Raw genomic sequence first — 18698 nt, 5'->3', positions numbered from 1 at the left:
TTAATTTATGAATAAGAACCAAATATATCAAGTTAAAGAATTAATCTCGCCTCTTAAGAATCCTTCTTATAAGATTGTAAAATAAATCACAAGTAACCACACACAAAGATGTAAAGAAGAGAAACTCTCAATTAATAATAATCATAGCTGTAAAATAATAAAATCAACCTCTATATATAGGGAAAACCTATCCCAAATATGATGGGATTTAAATCCTACTTTTATGGAAACTTTAAGCTAGGAAAACTTTAAACAAGGAAACTTTTAAACTAGGAAACTTTGAACTAGGAAACCTTTTAAACTAGGAAACTTTAAAATAAAGAAGTTTTTAAACTAGGAAACTTTGACTAAACTTTGACTTTAACCTTTCAGCTTTTTGGGCTCCTTTGTTGGGCTTCGTGTGGCTCAATATTCTTCCATTTGGGATTAGACTTGAACCATAAAATATGTGTAGCACCTACTTCATTCTTCTCCACAATTCTTGGACTCGTTCTTGGACTATTCGTCCATGATAAGCATCTTCTTGATTTCCCATTTAAGCCCAACAACCTTGGCTTGTAACTCCTTATCTTGAGACCTTGATGGTCTTCTTAGGGCTTCTATAGCCTCATCCGTGTCCATGGAGCTATCACTTTATATACCTCATCAATGAACTCTTGAGGAACTTCTCAACCTTAGAACCATGAAATTGTAGATGATTCATCCTAGTGAAGTTCCTCACTCTATATGCCACTGTACCCACATTTGGGTTCACGGGAACCACAACCTCTCTGTTAGCTTTAGTTGTCATGGCTTAAGACAATACTTGGAAAGCATCTCTAAATTTTGTGTTGGTCACTTGCTCGGCCAAATGACCAATTGGAGCCTAAGGAGCTTGAGTAGGAACCTCTTGTTCCACGTTCTCGTTCACATTTCTCCTAACATAAGCTCTTTGAAGGGCCATTTCCTGAAAAGCATCGGAATCAATTAGAAGAAAGGACTAATAGAGTTACACTCTATTTCACGACTTAGAGTAATGAAAGAAGTGGAGCTTCCTAATCATCTTATAGGTTCCTATTCATAAATGTGGCGCATTTCACACTCATGAACAAGACTCTATTCGATGTGGCTTATGAGACATCCTAGGACCTTTCTAAACCTTGTATTCTGAATACCAAGTTTGTCACGACCCAATGTACCCCTAGGTGTAACATCGCGTATAGGATCCCAAGAGGCCCTACACAAGACACTTAGCATGCATAAACAAGATTGTATGGAAAAACAAGAGATTTAAAACAATACTTCATATCAAAGAGTTTATGAAATGGAAGCAGAAGTCTACTAAGTCTCAATAGCCAACTATTACATCAAGAGTGACCGAGACGTAACCTTGACATCACGTACAATATCTGAAAAACAAAATTGAAAGCAATAAAGGTTCGATCCTCGAAATATGAGGACTCACCACTACTAAGTAAAAGTTGAAGGTGACTCCTACCACGAGAATGGGAACTTGTAACGTCGAACCTATATTGGAGAAAACAATGTAGGCAAGAGTATGTGTTAGTAAAAATATATACCAAGTATGATAGCAATGCATAGATATATAAATCATGCTAAAAATGAGATTTTCATGCTCATGCTAAGATCAAGTTAAAACCATGAGAAAAGGGTTAGAAACATCAAAATGGTCATGATCAATGCAACTAAAACTTCTCTTTTGAACACTTGGGAAATACTTTTTTAAGCAACCTTAGTTCATCTTTAGTGTGGGAATTATCCTTAACCAACATAGAGACCATGTGAGCTATAACATGGAATCCGATGTTTGCCCCATACCAAAAAGTGGTGTTCTCACTTTCCAAGGTGAGAACCTCAACTCTAGCTTATGTGGATCCACTAGTTAATATCTATTTAATACAATCATGTCTATCTAATTAAGACCATGATCCTATGGTGGCACATAGGTAAGGGATAAGGAGATTGCTACTAGAAACTCAGCCTCAAACTACGGGAGAGTTTCCATCTCAATGTCCTCTCGGTGCTAAGCTTAAATCCCATGGAATAGTCATAATTCTTTAATTGACTTACTTTCATGGAGGGCACTTCAAATCGGCAATCCAAACTAACTTTTTTTTAGAATAGCTCCTAACTTGATTTTAGTTAGTTGAGAAAACCTTTCAACTCTTAAGAATCCTTATGTGAGAAAATCATTTCACATGCATGTATTGAGTGATGTGTGAGAAATCCTTTCACAACAACATCAAGATATACGCTTTAGTCTCAAAGAATCTTAAATCATTTTCATCACTTTGACAAAGAACATGCATAACTTCATAAGTTTCTTCTTTCATGGATAAAAGTTGGCATTACCATGTTAACTTAGAAAACATGGGGTATGCATGGGTTCATGGGGATTCATTGAATTATCTCAATTCATGCTTAATACTTCATAAAACAGTAAAATAAATCAATATTGAAAGGAACTCATAACATAGAAGAAAGCCCTAACTTCAATTGGGAATTCCTAACATCAAAATTGGGGAATTTAGGAAATCTATGGAGGAAAGGGCTCCATAGATGAAGACTACCATACCTTAGTTGTCAAAGCCCTTAAGCAGTTGTTGAATTGGAGACTTGATCTTGAATCCTAGGTTGACCCCTTCTTCTTCTAGAGAGATAAATATTTTGGGGAAGATGAACTTGCTCTTCTTTTTGGTAAATTGAGAGAATGAATTGAATGAGTGATTTTGAGGGTAAAAAACCTTTATATAGGACTTTGATTTAAGGGTAAAACGGTATGGTATTGAATTAAAATAATTTGGAAAAGACCCATAAGACCCTGACTAAAAAACTGACGAAACTTACTGACGGTGGCCTTCATGGTCCTTCATAGGCCTCACAGCTCGCGAAATGGGTCGTGAAGAGGCCCTTGGCTGTGGGCCTTTCTATGCCACTGCCACGGTGGCCTCCACGGCCTGTCAATGGTACATAGGTCGTTATGTCGCCCATGGTCCTTGACCAGTGGCTAGGGGAAGACCCCCTTCCTAATGGGTCAATTGACGACCACTACCATGGCCCGTCAACCTCACCATGGGCTGTCGAGGCCTCCGTGGGAAGGACGATGGCGTTGGTAGCTCTGGAAACCTCTCACGAGCCCCATAACGAGTTGCGGTCCCCTTCACCGCCCGTCAAGGGTTCCGTGGAGGGTCCCATGGCCCAACTTTGGGCTGGTGACTTGCCTACTTTTGCCCCTTTCCTAGCCATCTCTATTCTGAGGTGTTACAATGTAGAAGCTCTAAGCTGATCAAATGATGTCACAATTTCGGATGAAAGTTGTGAGATGCCCTTATACAGTCACGAGAATAGATAAGAATTCAATTTCAGAAGCATCAGAGCTTAGTGTATTAGTTTTATACTTATTTGTAGTACTTCAAATTATAATGGAACTTTTGTATCTCTTTATATAGTTGAATTGTTAGCAACTTGCTTTAATTTCAGATTTTTATTTTGTATGCTCAAATATAGACTATTTGTTACGTTAGTCTTTATTTTAGTTTTCATTATAGAGGCAAAAGCAAAAAGGAATGCCTAATTATCTTGCTCATGTGCATCTTTATTTTTTGTTTTGTTCTTTGTACTTATAATTTACATAAACATTAACTTTTATCTTTAAGAATGAATGTGATAGAATGTTTACTCTCTTTTTTTTGAATTTATTTTTTTGGAAAAAAAGAAGAAGATGAAACATATAGCATTAGATAAGTTATGTATGAAGAGATAATTAAATTCTATATAAAAATAGTAGTTATGTTTATAAGTATTCTTATTTTTAAAATATAAATAATACGACTTTTTGCACCTTAATTTTAATATTTATAATCAAATAATTTGTTTAAAGTTCTTGTGGTTAAAAATCTAATATAATATTTTGAATACATTCATTATAATTATCAGGATATTCAAAAGGCAACGTAAAAAAATTGAAAGATTTTTTTTCTGTTCAGTCAAAGTTATCTTATACCATTTTTGGTAAAAAAAGTAAATAATCTCCTATCAAGCTTTTAATTGAAGAAACAGTAATGTTGCACTGTGGTTTGCAAATGGTTAATCTCATGCAATCTTTTGATCTTCTAACACTATTCTACCAACAACTTTTTTAATACTATCGAGAAATTTAATTTAGAGAGTTGTTATCTTTTCTCTTTTGCTTTATAAACTCATTTTTTGACTTATAAATAGAGTTTATTTTATTAACTTCTCATATTATTATCTCGGTGCATTCACTTGGAGGTCATGAAATTGAAGTGTCACAATTAGTAGTGAGACAAAGGAAGAAACCCCAATTAGACACATTTTATAAAAAAGAACTCAAATCATATTATTTAATAATATTTAATTTCTTAAGAAATAATATACTCATTAATACATGTTACACACGCAAAGCACGTGCCCAAAAGCTAGTACTACCTTAAAATAATGAACTCTCCAACTTGAATGTTAAATTATTATAGTACCCCCAACTTAAAACATTCAATTTAGTATATATTTTATATTATATTAAATTTACGTATATTATAAAAAATATATTAAAAGCATATATCTTTTCACATTGAAGGTTGAGACTTTTTCAAAAAGTTGTGATTTCTTTGAGGAGTTGTGATCTTTTAAAAGGGTTGTGATTTTTCAAAAGGGTTGTGACTATTCCAAATGGCTGTGACTTTTCCAAAGAGTTGTGATTTTTTTTTTTTGAAAGGTTGTAACTTTCTAAAGAGTTGTACTTCTTGGATGAGTTGTGGCATTTTTAAGGGGTTGCGACTTTTCTGAAGATTTGTGTCTTTTATGATAAGGCACAATAAGGACATGTTCATACTATCTTTATTGGCTATAAATAAATAGCTCCCTCACGTTTTTAAACTTCGAATTTTTTATGTTTTCTATTCTTCTTTTTTCTCTGAGGAGTTGTGATATTTTCAAAAGGTTGTGATTTTTCAGAAGGGTTGTGACTATTCCAAAGGGTTTTGATTTTCTTGAAAGGTTGTAACTTTTCTAAAGAGTTGTACTTTTTGGATGAGTTCTGACCTTTCTAAAGGGTTGTGACTTTTATGAAGATTTGTGTCTTTTATGATAAGGCACAATAAGGACATATTAATACTATCTTTATTGGCTATAAATAAACAGTTCCCTCACATTTTTAAACTTCGATTTTTTTATGTTTTCTCCTCTTCTTCCTCTTCCTCTTCCTCTTCCTCTTCCTCTTCTTCTTCTTCTTCTTCTTCTTCTTCTTCTTCTTCTTCCTCCTCCTCCTCCTCCTCCTCCTCTTCCTCCTCTTCCTCCTCTTCCTCCTCCTCCTAGAACACCAAATTTAGTATATATCATATATTTATTTATATTATAGTATAAGATATATTAAAAGAAGACAAATTTTTACATTGAAGGATTATGATTCTGAAAGGTGTGAAAGAGCTGAAAAACGGTTTTAAAAGTAAAAATAAAATAGGGATTAAAAACCTAAAAGTATGAAGGAAAACATAAAAATAAATTCCTAAATTCTAAGGGTGCCACCATAGCTATAGTTTCCTAATTATGATTCGTAGCTACATTTTATAAGGAGGAGAGTAGTGAGCGAGACTGGGAGATGAGGAGAGAGGCGAGCGAGAGAGGGAAAAGAGTGGAGAGAGGCGAATTGTATATGTATATTTGTCGAATTGTATTTGTATATCTGTCAAATAATTGTATATATGTAACTAATATACATATGTATTTGTATATCTAGCTAGCGAGATTGTGGGAGGGAGGAGAGAGGCGAGTGAGATTGGGAGAGAGAGGAGAGAGGCGAGAGAGAGGGCAAAGAGTGGAGAGAGGCGAACTGTATATGTATATTAGTCAGATAATTATATATATAACTGATATACATATGTATTTGTATATTTGGCGAGACATTGGGAGAGGGAGGAGAGAGGAGAGCGAGATTGGGAGAGAGAGGAGAGAGGCGAGCGAGAAAGGTCAGAGAGTGGAGAGAGGCTAATTGTATTTGTATATATTTCATATAATTGTATATATGTGTGTATAATTTGTATTTGTATATGTATAAAAGAGGACAAGTGACGTAATTAAAGCTAAAATTAAGTTGTGAACCATAATTAATTCAAACTATAGCGATATTAGCTAATTAAATATGTTTGTTTTTAGGTTCAAACACCTTTGATTTCTCTACAAGCTACAAGTTCAAGAATTCAAGCATTCAAGTTTAAGAACAACTCATTTCTCTACAAACTACAAGTTCAAGAATTCAAAGATTCAAGTTCAAGAACAATTCAAAATCAAGATCACCATATTCAAGAACAAGCTCGAAAACCCTTAAATTCAAGATCAAGTTCAAGTTCATCAAAATTCAAAAACAAGCTCAAAAGCTCTTGAATCTAAGTATAAGTCTGGATCAAAGCCATTAAATTAAAGATCAAGCTCAAAGCTCTTGAATTTCTATTCGAAAAAATGAATCAGGGATTCATAGAGGTTGTAACACTCATATTTTGATAACAAATAAATACGATTATTGCAATATTTTTCGGTCTTGAATATTATTTTCTGGACAAGAATTTTAATAGCTACACTCCCCTAAAACAAATATAAAACTAAAATACAACATTGTAATTATCAATATAGCGTAATTATAACCTTAATATACTGAAAAAGATCAACATTTCATTCATAATAAAGATAAGAATTCAAGCGTGGAGTTAGCTGAACTTCGAGTGGAGAGGCTTTGAGGATTGTCAATCCAAAGCTCTCACTCATATCAATTGCTTCATCTGAAGGCCTCTTAATTTCAAACCCCTGCAACAAAACAGCTAGCACATATTGCACAACTTGAAGGGCCAATGAAACACCAGGGCACATTCTCCTTCCACTACCAAACGGAATCAACTCAAAGTGATTGCCCCTTACATCGACATCTTTGTGAGTCGTCAAAAACCTCTCTGGCTTAAACTCGTGGGGATTTGGCCATATTTCAGGATCATAATGTAACTTTGATATGTTCAGTACTAAGCGAGTCCCTTTTGGTATATTGTAGCCACTAACAACACAATCCTCAATCGACTTGTGGGGTAGTGAGAGGGGTGTGGCTGGATATAAACGGAACGATTCTTTAACAATAGCTTGAAGATAAATCAAGTTCTTGATGTCCGATTCTTGGATACATCTATTCTTACCAATATGAGAATCTAGCTCATCTTTGGCCTTTTTTAGTGATTGGTAGTTGTTTAGGAGTAAAGATAAAGTCCATGTCAAAGTTACAACAGTAGTGTCTACTCCTGCCAATAGCATAACCTACCAATCCAAAACCAAAAATTTCAGCAGTATATTAGTTTGCACGTGAAATATTTAAGATCACAAAATTTAAACGTACCACACAAGTAGCTTTGATAATGGTATCAGCATCAAAACCATGTAGATCTTTGTCTTCACAAATGGACAACATGACATCCATGAAATCATCTTCATCCCCACATTTATTTCCCCTTAATTTTCTTTTTCTTTTGTGCTCTGCTAACCAATCTTCAATAATAAAGTCCATTTCTTTAGCTGTCTCTTTCATTGCTTTCTCATGTCCTCCAATATCCAACCATCTTAGATAAGGTAAAAAATCAGCCACAACAAAGACCCCAAATAATTCAAGAAATCTTCTTATTGCTTTCTGAGCCTTACTCCTTTCTTCATCTTCCTTATCTGTTACAGTGGTGGATCCAAAATTTACGTTTCGTTCAACATCCAAATTTCTACAACTACATGAACTCAAAGCATTATTAACTAGTACTCTCTGTTTCTCAATTTATGCAGTTAGAATTTCGAGATTCAAATTAGTAATTTTTGAATAATACTTAGTCATATGTATGTGTATAACTTAAATTCAAAATTAAATACCTGTGTATTGTACTCCAAATAGCATCTTGACCATAGTGTTCATAATTAAATTCCCAAACCATTCCTTCATCTCCATCTTTACAGCACCATTTAAATTACTACTACGATTACTTTTCAGCCAATATTCATAAGTCTCTCTAACAGCTAATTTTACTTCAAATTCTCTAACGTGTTTGAGTATTTCGATTCGCCGAGCTGAAAGAAATTCAATAGTGACTATTTTTCTAATCTCTCTCCAGTAAGGCCCATAAGGCCCAAGCCCAAACATGGCATAATTGTAGCCCAATATCTCTGAAGCTATGGATTTGGGCCGATTCGCAAAGGCCCTGTCGTTTGTGGTGAAACATTCTTTGGCTATTTTATGATCACTCACGATTACTACTTGATTTACTCCGAGCTTTAATTGAAAAATAGGACCGTATTTTTCTGCCATTTGACCAAAGATTTTGTGAGGCATTTGAGATCCGTTGAGGAGGTGGAGATGGCCGATGATAGGCCATGCTCCGGTAGGTTCTGGTACACCTCTATTTCGCGTATGAGCTGCGAAAAAAAGCTTGCGAAGGTAGAAGAAAGAAAGGAAGGAGATAGCTAGTGTAAGGGCAATCAGAGAGAAATCCATGGCTATAGTTAATTTGTTACGTAGTTAGGCTTCTTTTTAAAATAAAAAATAGAGTCAATATGCAAAATGTCAAAAAAAAAATTTGGCATTCGGCTTTAATTGGATAAGGTTCTTTGACTATAGATACTCAATAATGTAGGACGGTTCAACATCGAATCGACATCGATAATCCGAACCGAAAAAAAGTTATTACTTTATTGACAATAGGTTATTGATTTAATGGTTTGATTTTTTTAAATTATTGGGTGTTGGTGTTTATGCATTTTAATATTAAAAATAAATAATCAACATTACTGCAACTATGAATGTTTTTCATTTTTAGATTTGGATCTTCACTGGTATTTTCAATAGGACCAAGACTGCCCATTGATTTATTTAGCCCACACCTGCGTTCAAACTCCTTCTTAAACAACATCGAATTAAACCACCATCTTTCCATAGAGTTTTCTTGCCCCCTATTTGCATGAAAATACAATAGATGAATAGTCATTTGCTATAAAATTATTTATTTCAATATCTTATTTCCTATCAGACTAAGCAAGAAGAATTTTTGCCGTTCTGTCTTTCGCACGGAAGTCTGTCTGTCTTAAAATATTAAGTGCATATGTTAGTGGGTATAAGTTGACAAGAATGTGGTCATTATTGTGGTGCAACTCTTGTAACCACTATTGTCATGATCTACCACTAATTTCACTCATTATTCTACCTCATTATACATTTGTAACCTTATGTAACCTTTAGGTCATTCATTTGCCTATATTATTATCCACTTTATTCTTATTCAATACAAAGAAGAATTTATTCCCTATAAATAGTGGTGTTTCTTCCTTTGTGAAAGGTGTATCTCAAAATGATGAGAAATGTGAAATATTATTGTAGTGTGTAGTAGTGAAAGAGAGAGTTGAGACATAGAAAAATATTCTAAGTCTTCAACTATATTCACTATATACAAAAGAGTATTTATGTGTTGAAGGAAGGTGTACTTATGTGGAGCTTTGGACTCTTCAACTAATCCGGAGTTGCTTGAATTGCACAATGTTGTTGGGCTGTTGTATTCTGGATGGGAGAAGTCAAGAGTATTACTGCTGGATCGGTGTAGATTATGCCGCAGTGGACTTAAATCTCCTTCAAGAAAGCGATATATCTGTGCCTCAGCCTAAAGATTTGTTTATGCATTTTTTGTCATTTTATTTCAACTGTAATTTATTGTATTTGTGGTATATTACACCATCATTGGGTATATAAAGTTCTTGACTTTGGATTTAGTTTCATATTTTTATTTCTGGCAACTCAAACTTTCGGTTATTCTACAATGTGTTAGTGATGTTTTTTAGCAAGATACAATTTATCAACTCATGTGCATGATTCATTTGGTTTGTCATCATGTTTCTAAGTGATTTTCAATTATTTATTTTTTCTGTCAAATCTTAACGGATTAACCGATAACCGAACCGATAACGATCAATAGCCGATAAACCGATCACCAATAAGCCAATATCTTAATGGTTCTTAATGGTTTCGCATGTCTACAAATAGATAACACATAAGTTGAACCGATAAACTTCAAAATTGAACCGAGCCGACCGATATTAACCCCATCAGGTCACTTGTGGATAGACAAATTATATAAATTTTGATCAATATTATTTTTATTATATTAATATTAGAAGAACTATAATTTATAGTATCCTTTTTGAATAGTTTTTAAATATTTAACTATTAAATTAATATAATTTTTTTTAATTTTGAAGAAACAAGTAAAAGTAAATTCATGAGTACATTTTCTAAAAATAATTACACACGTAGGCCTAAAATGACCCGCTCTTGGATTGAAAAATTATCCACCATTATGGTGGAAGTTAAATACTAACGTGTAACTTCCATAACTTTTAAGTGGTGAATACAAATCTCATTACCGTAGGGGTGGGCATTCTGAATTGTCAAATTTCGGATTCGATAATTGATAGTTAAAAGTAGATATCAAATATTAAAATTTTAAACTTTGGTTTGATAATTCAGTAATTGGTAAATCAAACTTCGATTTGGTACGGTACTTGGTAATACCATAGTGAAGTTGTAGCCGGTTGTATTACAAAGTTAATACTATTTTTTAAATGTGGATGCACAATATAATAGAAGATCAACAAGTAAGAAGTCATCAAGAATGACATATTGATACAATCAAAAGACATGTATTTGGGTTGTTTGTGTTTATTCATTAACTTTCTCTTTGGACTTGTGTTAACGAGTAATATACATGTTTCTAAATGACCTTCATTAAGTTTATCGGAAAATACTAAATACCAGATGGTACTAATATTTCATACCAAACCCAAATCCGAATATCACAATTCTAAGATTTTACTCCCAAATACCATACCGAATATCGAATACCAAATTACAAAAAATTTTGGTTCGATTTGGTAATTTTATTTTCGATATTTTATGCCCAGCCCTGCTCATTAGTTTATGGGTAAATTATCTATCTTTTCATGAGTTTTCAATATTATCATTTATATCATATATTTTGATCTCCAAATACATATATCTCTGATACATAAATACATCTTTGCTCCATTTCAGTGTGAATCTTAGCCATTATTAGTTGTTAAGTTCTCTTGAAATATGATTCTGATTGAAAAAACAAAATGCAAAAAACTCAATTTTTTGTAGACTAGAAGTATTTTAGAAAAAGTTTTGGAAATAAAAAAAAAATTGTGAGAAAACAATTTGGGTCCAGATCCAATAAGTAACAGATTTGGGCTTTCTGGCGAAGAAAAAAAGACTCTTGAGGTGCATGACAGAGACTTATATTCTACTCTACTGTAGTAGAAGTGTTAGTGAGAATAGGATATCAACATATCTGTTTAAAGTCAAATTCTTATAAGTTGAGGGTATTTTCGTCATACTATGTTGTCTTCTCTAGTTCCACTGTATTACAGGTTGTTTATACGTGTCATCCAGGTCGGTTTATCCCTTTCATCAAAATCCTTTCATCTGCCAAATCTCCAATCTTTCTTCATCTTCCATTTTTCTCAAATCCATTCAACTGCTGCAATTCTCAGGTACTTCTTTATTTTTTTGGTCTCTTAACCTTCAATTTTTTCTTCATTACTATTTTTTTCTGGTTGAATGAATTTGTAAAGTTTCGTAGAATGGGTCATTAAATAAGCAAAGAACAAAAAGAAGATGGAGAGTTTCTTATTTACTCCTATGTATTTGACAATTAATTTTATGAGGTTTTGAAGTTTTGGTCTTTATTAGTTTTACATATATATAGAATTACATTAAGTTTTCATTTTTTTGTTGGTAAAAATCCGAAAAGCAATCAAATTAGTGCAAATTGAAAATACAAATCTGCCAAAAATTTCAATACCCGGATGAAAAAGATGAAGTGAGCTCAAAGAGCAATCTTGAAAATAAGAATGAATATCAAGGAATTTGTATGTTTTTCAATCAAAAGAGAATTAACTCTGTCGAAATTAGTGTTAATTTGATTGAACCCTAACCCCGAAAAGGGGCATATCATCTTAACAGTGACCCTGCAGTCATAATGTTCCAAAAATGAAGAACACGCATCCTCTATATACACATGAATAAATAGTGCACGAAGCCATGTTCATAAGTACTCTGTGCAAAAGTACTACTATATATAGTAGCATTAGCATACATATTAAATGAAAAAAAAAATCAAGAAAATTTTCTAGGATCAGTAACATTAATCCTCCAATGTTCATCTTTAAATCCAGTTTTTCCAGCCAATTTTCTATCCCATTCTAATTCAATTTTCCTTTGCTCTGTCAATCCACAAAATTTTTGTAAACTCTCATCCATTGAGTCATGTAGTTTCCACCATGTCTCGTGCGCGATATCGCTAGCATAATTTATAAATACATTGATCACCTATGTCCCAGTTACAATCGTAGTCCCTATAACACACCCATGGCTTTAACCCGAGATAATGTATAGAGTATACTTTTGGAGGATCTGTCCCGAATAGTTGATTCTTAACGCTGACCTCATTTGAATTATTTGACCAAAAGTTCTTTAAGAAATTAACCCTTCTAGGCAACCTATGCCACCATACAAATACTTCATTAAGGAAACCTTGGTCACCTCCATTACATGAAATGATCTCTTTTGTACGTTTCATGAACATTTTGAAGGTGCAATTTGATGGCTCATTCCGGAATTGAAGATTGACGCATCATTGCCTTTCAGTGATCTTCCCAGCCCGTTATACTAGAAGTTGAAGAAGAATTGGTCGCAACTCATTTAACAGGTATCTGAATTTCATTTATTTTACATTGCTCAATAGTTGAATCTTCTAATTTCTTCATTATTGATATTGTGGTTTGGGAACTTATATATAGAGTAAAAGATTATAGTTTTAAAGTTGTGATTTATGAATGCCAATATATAGTAGCTGTCTTACTGTACCTTTAAATATTCTTACATCTTAAATCAATACATAGTGTTTTCCCCAACAGATATTTAGATATTTTATTTATAGCTGTGTATTTTCTTTCATTCTTCTCATTTGTTTTTGCAGAAAATTTGACTGCTACATTTGGTCCCTGCACTATCTTTTTGAAAGTTAGTTTGAAGAGAGGGCCCAATACGCTTATTGATATTATTATACTGTTGCAAATATACTCTACATCAACTACTAAAGACATTTCTCCTACTTCAACAGAAAGCCTCAAATGTCACAAAATTACAACGGTAATAGAGATAGTCAAGATGATTGCCGCCAACATAGTAATGGATTACTTTGTCTTTTGCGACGACTTCTGTAAATCTGTAAATACATACATAGACGGTGAAATCTTGAACATAACATATATCAATGTGTATCCATGTATTAGCAGTTTTTCTATGAAACAAACTTCAATTGCTTTACTGATTTATCAGATGTTGCCTAACAAGTATTCTCAGCTATTCTCGCCTTACAAGCATTCTTAACTATGGTCGTTTCATATGTATCGGGCACGTGCCTTCATCTAGTTACAACACAAAAAATCAAAATAGATGCAACTTGGAGCGAAGAAGTGGTACTAAGTTGTTATGCAATAGAAAAGAAAGTATGTAGCATAGAACAATTACTTGAAGGGAAATGTTATGAATGTATATTGCATAGAACAATTACTGGAAGGAAAACCCCGTGCGATTCATGGGCTCAACAGAACTAATTACATTATAAGTGTCATTGAACCGTAGCAACATATACAAAATAAAGATATTTATATAATCCCACTTCACTTATAATTACAAACTTAAAGAGTTGGGAAATTTAATGTCTGCAATATATGTGGACTTCTGAGAATGAAACAGTTCAACTTTCTCTAGTAAAAGATTAACCTGCAAAGTTTTAAAGCAAACTTCAAGCACCAAAAGAAATAATTACATGATCGAGAAACCACGAAAGATAAAGCAGAAGCACAAAAAGGACTCCAAATCTAACACTTAAGACTCAAAGTAGATGATAATATGCGCTACTGTGAATAATTTCTTCAACTGCTATCATCTTGAACATCCAGCACATCCATTACCTTTTCAACAATGAATGAAAAGGCTATAAGAATAATTTCCTACTTATGACCCAAGTTTACTTGTGACCCAAATAATACCATAAATAATATTTAATGAAGAATAGATCTCGTCCGTACATTGGGTACTTGATGGACGTACCAGATTAAGTCATAACCTCTATAAATTGGTCCTCCCTCCACCCATTAGGGTTACCACATATTCTCTACATTAATTCCATCGCTAACGGCTGTGGTAACATAAGGTTAGGGCAAGGAGGTAGAAACTAATTTATGACTAACGATTTCGCTTCTCTTTTGTAATGATGTCTTCCGCATCAGGTATGTGCCTCTAACGATCTCTATGTAAGGTTATCGTGTTCAAGATCCTGATGTGTATTAAAGTATTTAATTTTACATGTGGCATCCGAGCCTGGATTGTTTTAACTGATAATATTAATGAATATGTTAACTAGTGAAAATAATCTAAAAGTATTTTATCGTTCTACATATATACATAGTATTATATTTTACCGTTTTGACTAGAAAAGTATCATTGAAAATAGAGGGAAAAAAAGTGAAAGAAACTTTATAAGAATTCGTCTAAAATAAAGATTTGAAGGGACAAACTTATTGAAGTTCATTGATGGAACACTGTTGATTTTAGAATAACAAATTATGAGATTAATTAAGTGTAAAGATATGACATCACCTCAAGCATATTAACATTGACAAAATCACTATACGTACTCATAGTTGTTAATAGGAGTAATTCTTTACGCCTATGAACTTATACACCTGCTAAAATTTCAGCGCTGTGAGTTTTTGTGATATTTATTGGATTTAGTTTTGTGATTTGAAATTAATCTCTTGAAAGTTTAATTTTGTCCAATCAAATTATGTTCAAATTTATTGTTGAATTCTTTTGTAGTAGCGTAATTTTGTGCTTGACTATTTAAGGTGTTTGGACTCTTATGTTAATAAAGTGTTGTTAGCAAAATCTAATTTGTACAATTTCTGAAAAATCTTAATCTTCCCATAATGTAATAATTATGTTTTGTTTTTAAATTGTACAATAAATTAAAGTGGTCGTTATACTAAGCAATAAATAATATGTGTGTACTTTGTGCAAAATAGTTTGTTAGCCATCGAAGTGGCCAAACTAGAGAAGTTAACGTCTACACATATAATATTTATGATCACTTGATACATGTATTATGTTTCTATAGTTTGTTAGTCACCAAAGTGGTCAAACTAAAATGTATAAAATTATTCACATGCACAAAATTTTATGATATTATGTGTGCATTTGTATTCATATAGTTTGCTAGTCACCAAATGGCCAAACTAGTATGGTTATGAAAAATAGGCATTCATAAAATTTTCATTTATCTATGAATGTTAATTAAATGCCTCTATTGAAAAATAAATAGATAAATTGACTTTTACTATTGCCAGAACTTAAGAATTTACCCAAAGGTGAATCTATCATTCTACGAATAGTGAAAATTATGAGGTAAATTATTATTTTTAGTCAAACATATATTGTATATCCAAAGATGTCGTATATATTTGATTAAAAATATTCAATCACCTATTGAAGATAAAAATGACATCTAAATTATGATAATGTGTCATAGTATCTACCCAAAGGAGAATTACGCTATATTTTTATCGCTTTACTGAATTCACATTATTTTTTTATTTTGTGAGCATGTATATCTATTTTGCAGTTATTCCTCTTCATTCACATTCTTCGTCTGTTACTGTGTTCAATGGATTGAACTTCTCTGAATAACATGAACAAGTCCAGTTCCACTTAGGTGTGATGGATCTTGACTTGGCTCTGCTGAATAACAAACCTACTGCCATTATCGATAAGAGCAGTGAGGATGCCAAGTCTTTTCATAAATCATGGGAACGCTCTAACAGATTAAGCATTAGGTTTATGCGAATGATTGTTGCTAACAACATTAAAAGTACTATTCCACAAATAGAAAGTGCCAGGGAATACTTGAAGTTTGTGGAAGAACATTTTCGTTCTGCTGATAAGTCTCTTGTTGGTACACTAATGGCCGAACTCACGACCATGAAGTTTGATGGGTCGCGTAGTATGCAAAATCATATCATCGAGATGGCTAATATTGCAGCAAAACTTCAGACCTTGGGGATGAAAGTGGATGACACCTTCTTGGTTCAGTTTATTCTGAACTCGTTTCCTCTTGAGTATAGACCTTTCCAAATTAACTATAACACTATCAAGGATAAGTGAGATGTTAGTGAATTATCCAGTATGCTTACTCAGGAGGAGTCAAGACTTAAGAAACAAGGAAGACTCAAGAGGAGTCAAGACTGAATCCCTTCTCACTATTCATCAAAATGTTGGAATTAAACGTAGTTCACTAGATGAAAGTTCTGCTTATTTGTGGCATAAATGTTTGGGTCATTTATCCAAAGAAAAATTTAAAAAAATTAGTAAAGAATGAAATTCTTTCGAATCTGAATTTTATTGATCTTGATATATGTTTGGATTGCATTAAAGGAAAGCAAACCAAGCATACCAAGAAAGGTGCAACAAGTAGCACTCAGCTTCTTGAAATTATACACACTGATATTTGCAGATCCTTTGATGTTCCATCTTTTGGTGGAGAAAAATATTTTATCACCTTTATCGATGATTTTTCATGTTATGGATTTATCTATTTGTTAAAAGAAAAATGTCAAGCAACGAACACTCTCAAAGTATACGTTAATGAGGTTGCAAGACATTTAGATAGTAAAGTGAAAATCATTAGGTCAGATAGAGGTGGTGAATATTATGGAAAGTATAATGAATCAAGACAATGTCCATGTGCATTTGCAAAATTCCTTGAAAAACATGGCATAATCGAACACGGCGTTGCAGAAAGGCGTAATCGAACACGACATATGTGCACAATGTACTATGTCAGGAATACCTCAACAACATGGTGTTGCAGAAAGGCGTAATCGAACACTTATGGATATGGTTAGGAGTATGATGAGTAATTTTGTCACGCCCCGAGCTACCCCCGAGACGCGGACACGGGACCTAGGACCACAAGTGATCCTAAGCTAACCCTGCTGGCATGATCATGGGCATACTAAATATAATATGAATAATAGAAACTGTGCGGAAGCTAAATCATAAATAAATCTGAAAGATGGGGAATACCCATATACTATAACTGAGATATATGAAAATTAATGAGTTTAATACAAAGAAGTTATTAACTCAATACTAAGCTGAATCTATCTATGTCTGAAATAAGCCTCTAAACTGACTAGAAATGTTGGGACATGCCCCAACTAGGTCTAGCAAAACTGAAACTAAAGACTAAAAATACTGAAAAGAAACTCATGACTATTGTCCTCGGAGAATGAGGACTCACCACTGATTCTGCTGAACTGGAGATCGGGAACCGATCTAAGTGTGATCTGGATACTGAGAACCTGGACCTACATCACGAGAAGATGTAGCGCACGTATGCGTCAGTACTTGAAAGGTACTGAGCATGTAGGATAGAGTAAAGCTGAAATAACATATAACTGAACAAAGTAATAAAGCAATGAAATAATCTGAACATGATATAGATACTGAAAATACTGAATACTGAGCTAACTGATGCAATGACCAAATTTATAACATGCTGAGACTGAATACTGACTGTACTGAAATATGGTCAATGCAATAGAGTCTGACTGAACTGTGGGAGCTACTAATAACCGACATAAAACCACATGAGCTAAATGTGGAGTCCGATGTATACGCCCCATCGAGAGGACCCAATATACCCTGCCAGAGGTATAGAGGCATGCTGGCGTGATCACTAAACTGATGTTGCCCACAGAGGGGACTTACACCTACGTGGCTCGTAGTTCTGGGACTATATGGGTACGCTGAAACCCTAGTCCAACTCGGTATTATGCTACTCCCAATGAATTAAGTGGTTAACTAGTTATGACTGAATTTCTGTAAATACTGGATAGCTCGAAACTGAACATGCAAACTGAGAATGCAACAATTAATCTGATAATGATGCATTCATAAACTGATGCATGTAAAACTGAATACTGAAATATCTGACCTAGCATGTGTAATTCAAGAACTAAAGAAATACATAGCTAGGGTTCTGAAATTCATGCGATAAACTGAGCAATAACATGATAATCTGATTTGGAACATTTAAATAACTAATTCATGATGATCTGCTATAATTCTAGAAACCTTAGGTCTGTTCATAATCATGGAATCAAGAATCTGACTGAATTCTAGGGACCTAATGGGCGAAAAGAACCCACTAGTGAAATCCCACATACCTGGTGACGAATTCCACGGAGAAATCTTTCGATTTCGGGGCTGGAACTGAAGAAACCTCGCTGCGTTCTTGAACTAGGGTTCTTGACCTTTTTCTCCTCTCTTGCTTCTAATTTTCTAAATTTTGATTAATGAATTGACTTGGATAAGTTCTAGTTATGTTTCTAGGCTTAAACTGATTAAAACCTCATGATTTAGGGTTTAAACAACGTATCTAAGGGGTTAAACGAAATAGGAAAAGACCAAAAGACCCTTGAATTAGCTGCTGTCGGAGTGACTGACGGACCTGACTGACGGTCCGTCAATCAAT

General features: G+C 33.6%; 2 protein-coding genes across 2 annotated transcripts in view; one reads left to right on the top strand and one right to left on the bottom strand.

Annotated features, from left to right (window-relative positions):
- Positions 1-18698, top strand: part of LOC125867885 (acetyl-CoA acetyltransferase, cytosolic 1) — a 934067-nt gene that overhangs the window by 468585 nt on the left and 446784 nt on the right. The gene's annotated exons all lie outside the window — the stretch shown is intronic.
- LOC125867881 (cytochrome P450 CYP82D47-like) lies at positions 6665-8556 on the bottom strand. Its single transcript, XM_049548473.1, has 3 exons — positions 7906-8556; positions 7391-7710; positions 6665-7311 (listed from the first exon to the last, which is right to left on the bottom strand). The coding sequence occupies exons 1-3, from the start codon at positions 8522-8524 to the stop codon at positions 6685-6687; spliced, it is 1566 nt and encodes a 521-aa protein (XP_049404430.1). The 5' UTR covers positions 8525-8556; the 3' UTR covers positions 6665-6684.

This window comes from Solanum stenotomum, chromosome 6 (genome assembly GCF_019186545.1).
Source record: "Solanum stenotomum isolate F172 chromosome 6, ASM1918654v1, whole genome shotgun sequence".
Classification (NCBI taxonomy): domain Eukaryota; kingdom Viridiplantae; phylum Streptophyta; class Magnoliopsida; order Solanales; family Solanaceae; genus Solanum; species Solanum stenotomum.
Note: the sequence above shows the minus strand (reverse complement) of the source record. Positions and strands in the feature narration are given on the sequence as shown.

Coding starts and splice junctions, on each gene's coding strand:
- LOC125867881 (XM_049548473.1), bottom strand. CDS start 8,524: ATGGATTTCTCTCTGATTGCCCTTACACTAGCTATCTCCTTCCTTTCT. Junction 7,711..7,905: donor ATTTGGAGTACAATACACAG/GTATTTAATTTT, acceptor CCACTGTAACAG/ATAAGGAAGATGAAGAAAGG. Junction 7,312..7,390: donor TTATCAAAGCTACTTGTGTG/GTACGTTTAAAT, acceptor TTGGATTGGTAG/GTTATGCTATTGGCAGGAGT.